Source organism: Henckelia pumila, chromosome 2 (genome assembly GCF_033568475.1).
Source record: "Henckelia pumila isolate YLH828 chromosome 2, ASM3356847v2, whole genome shotgun sequence".
In the NCBI taxonomy this organism is placed as follows: Eukaryota; Viridiplantae; Streptophyta; class Magnoliopsida; order Lamiales; family Gesneriaceae; genus Henckelia; species Henckelia pumila.
In genome coordinates this window covers 157,404,732-157,412,650 of record NC_133121.1, presented here as the reverse complement: position 1 = coordinate 157,412,650, position 7,919 = coordinate 157,404,732, and the positions used below count along the sequence as shown (strand labels likewise).

At 37.8% G+C, this 7,919-nt stretch overlaps 1 protein-coding gene across 1 annotated transcript; it reads left to right on the top strand.

The window, feature by feature from the left end:
- On the top strand, nt 1-4,241 carry LOC140881484 (uncharacterized). The gene is made up of 7 exons (XM_073286832.1): nt 1-225; nt 534-980; nt 1,075-1,127; nt 1,465-1,502; nt 1,853-2,171; nt 2,455-2,759; nt 2,968-4,241. The coding sequence occupies exons 1-7, from the start codon at nt 213-215 to the stop codon at nt 3,551-3,553; spliced, it is 1,761 nt and encodes a 586-aa protein (XP_073142933.1). The 5' UTR covers nt 1-212; the 3' UTR covers nt 3,554-4,241.
- The last annotated feature ends 3,678 nt before the right edge of the window (nt 4,242-7,919 follow it).

Genomic DNA, 7,919 nt, shown 5'->3' with positions numbered 1-7,919 from the left:
GTGAGTCTTCGGACACTGGACGGGTGTGTGGCTTACCTTCATTTTGCTTCTCAAAACTTCAAATTTTCTTCCCCAATCAGCGACCGATTTCCCTCGGATTAATCTTCATCAGACTTGGCTGACTAAGAATTGTACCGGGTGCATGGAATCTCCTCAATAATCAGCAATTTTCTTCGTATTTGTGCCCCGGACTTCGGATTTGATGAGTTTCCATGCCTTTGTTAGGTAAAAACAAACCAATTTTTGGTTCTTTTTTGTTCAAGATTTTGTTGTTTAGGTTTTGTTTTACCGTGTTTCGTTTTTTAGTTGAAGAAAACGTTTCTCTTGAATGAAGCATTACCTTTTTGCCCATTTAGTTTCTTTTGTTCTCCATTGTTTTTAAGTAGCATGAATTATATACATTTCGATTTGCACATATGTATATGGCTTGATTTAATTCTCGTTGTGTGTAAATAATTATGAAATATGCGTTTGTTATGGATGATGTTTTTGAGGAAGCCATCCAATGTCTGAATGTCGTTCTTGTTTTGCAGATAATGCCATTTCACAACCTTGTTCTTGTTTCCGCAACAACATATTTACATTTAGTTCTGAAAGCAGCTTTCACAGTAAATTAGTAATAGACAATGATAGGCAATTGTCATCTTACTTTTCTTGGAAAAGTATTACTAGCACTAAAAAAGTGGGTAAGAACATTAATTTGGGGAGAATTGAGGTACGCAGAGGTGGGCTGACTATAAAGGCTGTTGCCACCCTTGAGATAACCAATATAGCTTGCAAAAATGAAGAGTTGAAACAGTACCACAACTCGTTAAAGATGGATATTGATTCAATAAGATCAAATAATTATGTGTATGAACCCCAAGTTTCTGGTGAAAACTCTATTGAGGTGGACGAGAGAGAGAGGTTGAGACGGAGTAGAATTTCCGAAGCAAACAAAGGGAACACGCCTTGGAACAAAGGCAAGAAGCACAGTCCAGGTACTGATTACTAGACCCTGTAAATGTCTAGAATGTTTTTCGTTATTTTTGTGGATTTTTTTTCATTTTTTAACCATGTTTGCGATATTTGCAGAAACCCTTCAGAAGATCAAAGAGAGAACCAGAATTGCCATGCAAGATCCTAAGGTGATGTCATTTTGTAAACAAAGTATGTGTTACACGAAATTTCCTGAACAAAGAATTTGGATTATGGAATTTAATATTAGATTACATTGGTTTCCTGATTATATCTGTTTGGAAGTCCTTGTTCAGTTCTAATAGTTTCCACTCAGCCCTTGTGTTAATATGTTTAACAAATACTTTGTAGTTTTGTCGATAGACCTTTCTAACATAATTTGAATTTATTCTATGACTTGTGTAATTAATTACATCCTTTATTAAAAAAATTCAACACGTCACCATCAATCTGCAGTTCATGTTCAAGTTTTGAATTCGTAAATATCTGATGGTGTTTGTTATGCAGATTAAGATGAAACTGGTTAACTTGGGACACGCTCAAAGGTGAATAACTTCTTCAATTTGCTTTAATATTTTTTTCAACTCTAGCATTTAGCAGCTGCTTTTGTGTTGAATTGTAATTCTGCAAGTTGTTACATTCAAAGAGAGTGGCTTATTCAATGGAAATAACTATATGGAAAAGGTGGTTGACTTTGCTTCCTTCATGGAAAGCATCTAGACCTTGTCTCTTCTTTTACCTGTGCTAGATATGAGTCTGGTGTTATAACTCTAAGCTAAAACTGAAAATATGTGCTAACTATCGGTGAATCTAAATAATAGTTCTTTTTGGTTGATTTCCAGTTCTTATTGCATCCTGTTTTACGGCATGTTGTTTTCTTCTTCTGTGTGTTCAGTGAAGAAACTAGGATAAAAATTGGAGTGGGTGTTCGACTTGGGTGGGAAAGACGACGTGAAAAATTGATGCTGCAGGAGACATGCTACTACGAGTGGAGAAACTTAATTGCTGCAGCTTCTAGAGAGGGCCTTCTTGGTGAGGAAGAATTGCAATGGGATTCATACAAGATTTTGAATAAGCAATATGAGAAAGAATGGCACCAGAGTGTCGAACTTAGAAAAAATATGTCGAGACCCAAAGGGAGCAAAAGGGCACCCAAGTCTTCCGAGCAGAAGAGGAAGATAGCTGCATCCATAGCCGCCAAGTGGGCAGATCCTGTAATACTAATACCTTCTTTTCATCTTTGAACAATGCAATTTCTGTTCTCGTGTCTTATTAATAATATGATATATGATGTATTCTTGTCTATAAAACTGACTTGTTTGTATCCTAATCTTCTAATCAGTGTAGTTTGAAAATGAAAATTTTGCACCATGAAGACAGTGGTTACTGTGTAAATCAATCGGAGTTTTCTTATATTATTCCTCTGCTTATCATATGATTGTCATTACAACAGGATTGACTTTGTTTCTTTCATTGTTTTCTTTTAAATGCTTATAGGAATACCGTCACCGTGTTTGCTCTGCGTTAGCTAAATATCATGGGACACCTGAAGGGGTAGAAAGAAAGCCCCGAAAAAAGCCAAATATGGATGAGCTGACTCGAAAAACAAGTACAAAGAAGAAAGTCGAGGCTGATGATCTTGCAAACCATGGGTCAACGGACCAAAAAATTAGATTGAAGAAAAGCAGCACTCCACTTTACAAGGACCCTTTTGCAAGTTCCAAATTGGAGATGCTGAAAAATATCAGGGCACAAAGAGTTGCCGCAATGAACAAAAAAAGTGAAGCCATTTCTAGAGCAAAGTAAGTTTCCGTTTATCATTAATGGACAAACAGTTCTGGTTAGACTTCTGGGGAAAATACCTTTCAATGCACATGAACATATATAATCACTTTTCTCTGGATCACGCCGAGGTTATAGCGCGACATACATCCTCTAGCTTCTGTGCTTGATTTGCCATCATAATCTGAGAACAAGTGTTTTTTTTCTTTGTTGTATGAATAAATGCAGGTTACTGATTGCTGAAGCTGAGAAGGCTGCTACTGCCCTGGAAATAGCTTCCAAAAGTAGCACTCTTGCTCAGGCTTCCCTATTGGAAAGCAGGGAGATAATATCTGAGGCAATATCTTTTATCAAATTGATAGAGAATGAAGATCCAGTCCCTTGTGAGCTTTCAGAGGCTACAACCGGACCAGTACTTCAGCAGACACAACCAAATACTCAAATATTGTCATCAAGTGATTGTGAAGCTGAAACTTTTAGTTTAAATGTGTTTGCACTGCCAGATACTGTGAATGGAAATGCTACTAATTCAAGTTATGTTGATTTGGTTAAAGTCGGTGAAGAATCTTGCCAGAAGAGTTCTGATGGTTCCCTTCCCCAGGAATCAATTAACAATGTGAATCGCACGGATGCAACAATGAATCTTGTAGATCCTAAACGAACCCCAAACGGGATTGCAAGCTATGGGAAAATTTCCTCACTGAATGGAGTAAAGAAAAACATACTATCTGGCAAAACTGAAGGCCCCCATAAACAAGTGAAAAAGACCAAGATATGGGTGTCTGGAAGACTGGTGGAGGTTGAGGAGCAATAATAGTCGGTGTTATTAGTTTGGTAGATTTAATAATGAAGTTTAGGGTATATAATATGTGGTTGTATCAAAATTCCTACGTAGTTTGCAGACTCCACAAATTTTTGATGTCACAATGGTCTGGCCTTGATTTAGATTTTGTATCCAAACACTTCCAGCTATTAGAGATCATGTGTAAGGATGGATCATTTATAAGAGTTTTTGATAGAGTGGCAATTCGAGATGGCCAATCTCCTATAGAAGATGCAACAATGAATCTTGTAGATCCTAAACGAACTCCAAACGGGATTGCAAGCTATGGGAAAATTTCCTCACTGAATGGAGTAAAGAAAAACATACTATCTGGCAAAACTGAAGGCCCCCATAAACAAGTGAAAAAGACCAAGATATGGGTGTCTGGAAGACTGGTGGAGGTTGAGGAGCAATAATAGTCGGTGTTATTAGTTTGGTAGATTTAATAATGAAGTTTAGGGTATATAATATGTGGTTGTATCAAAATTCCTACGTAGTTTGCAGACTCCACAAATTTTTGATGTCACAATGGTCTGGCCTTGATTTAGATTTTGTATCCAAACACTTCCAGCTATTAGAGATCATGTGTAAGGATGGATCATTTATAAGAGTTTTTGATAGAGTGCCAATTCGAGATGGCCAATCTCCTATAGAAGATGCAACAATGAATCTTGTAGATCCTAAACGAACTCCAAACGGGATTGCAAGCTATGGGAAAATTTCCTCACTGAATGGAGTAAAGAAAAACATACTATCTGGCAAAACTGAAGGCCCCCATAAACAAGTGAAAAAGACCAAGATATGGGTGTTTGGAAGACTGGTGGAGGTTGAGGAGCAATAATAGTCGGTGTTATTAGTTTGGTAGATTTAATAATGAAGTTTAGGGTATATAATATGTGGTTGTATCAAAATTCCTACGTAGTTTGCAGACTCCACAAATTTTTGATGTCACAATGGTCTGGTCTTGATTTAGATTTTGTATCCAAACACTTCCAGCTATTAGAGATCATGTGTAAGGATGGATCATTTATAAGAGTTTTTGATAGAGTGCCAATTCGAGATGGCCAATCTCCTATAGAAGATGCAACAATGAATCTTGTAGATCCTAAACGAACTCCAAACGGGATTGCAAGCTATGGGAAAATTTCCTCACTGAATGGAGTAAAGAAAAACATACTATCTGGCAAAACTGAAGGCCCCCATAAACAAGTGAAAAAGACCAAGATATGGGTGTCTGGAAGACTGGTGGAGGTTGAGGAGCAATAATAGTCGGTGTTATTAGTTTGGTAGATTTAATAATGAAGTTTAGGGTATATAATATGTGGTTGTATCAAAATTCCTACGTAGTTTGCAGACTCCACAAATTTTTGATGTCACAATGGTCTGGCCTTGATTTAGATTTTGTATCCAAACACTTCCAGCTATTAGAGATCATGTGTAAGGATGGATCATTTATAAGAGTTTTTGATAGAGTGCCAATTCGAGATGGCCAATCTCCTATAGAACAAAAGAAGAGAGAAGATAATTGAGAGAGTAGAGAGAATTTAGAGAAGAAGTTCTATTCATAAGTTCTTCATGAGTTACATTGGTATTGTTGTATTTATACATTTTCTCTACCCACTTTACTAACTACTAACTTCTCTAACTTCTTTCTAACTTTCACACATACGTCTAATTATATTTGGTTTCTCCTCTTGTATGCCGACTTCTCTTCTTTTATGTCGCCCTCTCCATTTATTGTCGTATCATTATCCACCCCGTCAAGAAACACCTTGTCCTCAAGGTGGATAGTTTTGCTAGGAAAGCTGACAAGAAGAATGGAGTTAAAGCGAAGAAATTCTGAGGTAGACCAGCCCCATTCCTTTTCCTGGCAATAGAGGAAAAACAAGGCCAACCGAGTTCCTTAGGCGCACAAGCCGAACTACATGCCCATAAATGCTTAGCCCAAACACATCGCTCAACCCCATAGCCATCAGCTTCTCTCAATGTTATTGTTGAGACGATCATGAAGATAGCCCACTAGCATCCATCCTTCTATGAGGTCACCCCAAATTCTATATGGAAATTTCTTTGTACTTTCCAAGACCCAATTGATTTCCCTTATCGGAAGTGATTGGGAAGCCCCATATTTGCACCTAGCTGAGAGCTCTAACACATAAGCAAATTGCTCGAGGCTATGAACCAATTTCAATTCATCAACACTTTGTCCTTCCACCCACTGGACAAATTCTGAAGCCTCCAATTTCCTCTCCTGAATTCTTGAACTACAAGCGGACATTTTTTCCCAAAGCATTGTGGTATATCGAGATGCCCAGACTTGAATGGCAAAACTAAATCTGACAATTTGGAATTTCCTATCTGTGCATTGTGAAAATTTATGGCTGGTGATTGAATCTTCACAATTTGCCCTTGAATTCTAAAAATTGACTTCTTCAGTGTCGCATCCCAACTCCGAAATCCAATTTTCAACTTGTTCATTGAAGCCGTGAGATAATCAAAACTCCCAAAGCCAAAATCATAAGAATGCCTTGCACCAGATGGAACTTTGTGTATCCCGAAATATAACTCAATGTTGAAGTTGGCAGGTGCCATCTTTCCTCCTTGGTTCCTATAAAGGCAGATGGTGGATTCCTTTTCAGTCTTTTGAGTATTGAGAACAACAAACAGAGTACTCAAAGGTTGGTTGCCAATAAATTCTTCCACAAAGATATCAGTCGATCACATAGCTATCATAAGAGTAACTGAGCCCGATGTTCTTTTTCTGTTCCAAATGGTTCTTGCAGACGAAAAACTAAAATCGTCAATGCATGCTTGGCGAGAACGATCCCTCATCCATGATATCACAAATCTAAATTCTTCCATGTCCATCACGACCATCAGTGATTGCCTCCTCATAGAAAATGAGACTTCTTATGGAATCACCTGCTCATCGGAACATTTCTCAGTAGCATCGGCCTCATGAATTTCCACCACCTTCTTGGACAAGAAACCTTGTGGCTCATCACCATTAACATTTTCTGGTTTACTAATAGGACTGCCCAAAATAATTTCTTGCTGTTCTTTTCCATGGATTTCTAAAGAAAACGTCCCTTCTTCGTGGCCAATATGCTCCAAGGTGGCGATTAAATTCTGATAGTGTTTTTCATCTGAAGATAGGTGCTTGAATGTATGGAGTGGTTCAGTTTTAGTGTTCAAAACAAACCTAGGAACCCCAATAATCTTGTCAGAAAATTGCTCAAACACGTGGTGGGATATGACTAAAGGACAATTTTGCTTCGCGGTGCTTGATTTTTGAAAAAAATCCACATTTTCTGATTGACCAAACCGTCTCACAATTTCCAACAAAAACTCATGCCAACTAAGATGTAATTGATCAACATCATACCTGTTAGGCAGGTAGCTATATTAAATAAATGCGGTGGGGCCCATATTTATTTAATAAATCATCTCATTTCACGTCGGAAAACTGGAAAATGAAACGGAGGAACCTATTATAAATAGACCTTAATTCCTTCGATATAAGTATTCCATTCTCCTCTTCTTTTGTATTAACAAAGAGAGAAGAAAATAAAAAGAGTTTTTTTTTTTCTGAGATCTCTTGTGAGTTAGAGAATTAATTTTCGGTAATACTCGGGGTTTGGGTGTGGTGAAATATAGTGTTTTGTATACACTTGTAATATTTCTCTGGTTATAAATATTGCAGCAGCTCCGTGGACGTAGCCTATATTAGTTGAACCACGTAAATCTTTGGTGTTCTTGTTGATTGTTTTATTCCGCAATTATTATTATCGTCATGATCGCTTCGGTATAATCCATAACAATACCAACCTAATGCATCTCCATCGAAATAAACCGAAGCAACATTTAAGCGCTGAGATTCAGGAATATGGAAATAATCAAAGTACCTCTCGACGCGAGATACCCAATCCGTCGGATTAGCACCGGAAAATCGTGGAAGGGCTAAGCTCATGGGTCGGACGTGTGGTTGCGCCTTCGAAAAATACGTAGAATTTACACACTCGGAGCAACAACAGTTTCTTGATTTGGAAACGATGGCGAGAAAGTAAGCGACGATCGCGATTGAAGTAAAATTGTGGTCGTATTCAAAGAATTCGAAGAATTGTGTTGCCCATGTTGCTGAATTGTAGGGTTACATGGGAACAAATGGTCATTCTCCGCTGCCACAGTTGGATTATCAGCGATGCATGCATCAACCTTCGCATCCAATTTCTGCAAATCGATTGTTCTTTCCTTCACCGAATCAGTGATAAGCTCAATACGTTTACTCTGTTTTTCAATCAAAATCGCATGCTTCTTTTGTAATTCAGTAACCCTGGATAGAATCTCATCCAATCTA

Coding starts and splice junctions, on each gene's coding strand:
- LOC140881484 (XM_073286832.1), top strand. Junction 981..1,074: donor AGGCAAGAAGCACAGTCCAG/GTACTGATTACT, acceptor CGATATTTGCAG/AAACCCTTCAGAAGATCAAA. Junction 1,503..1,852: donor AACTTGGGACACGCTCAAAG/GTGAATAACTTC, acceptor CTGTGTGTTCAG/TGAAGAAACTAGGATAAAAA.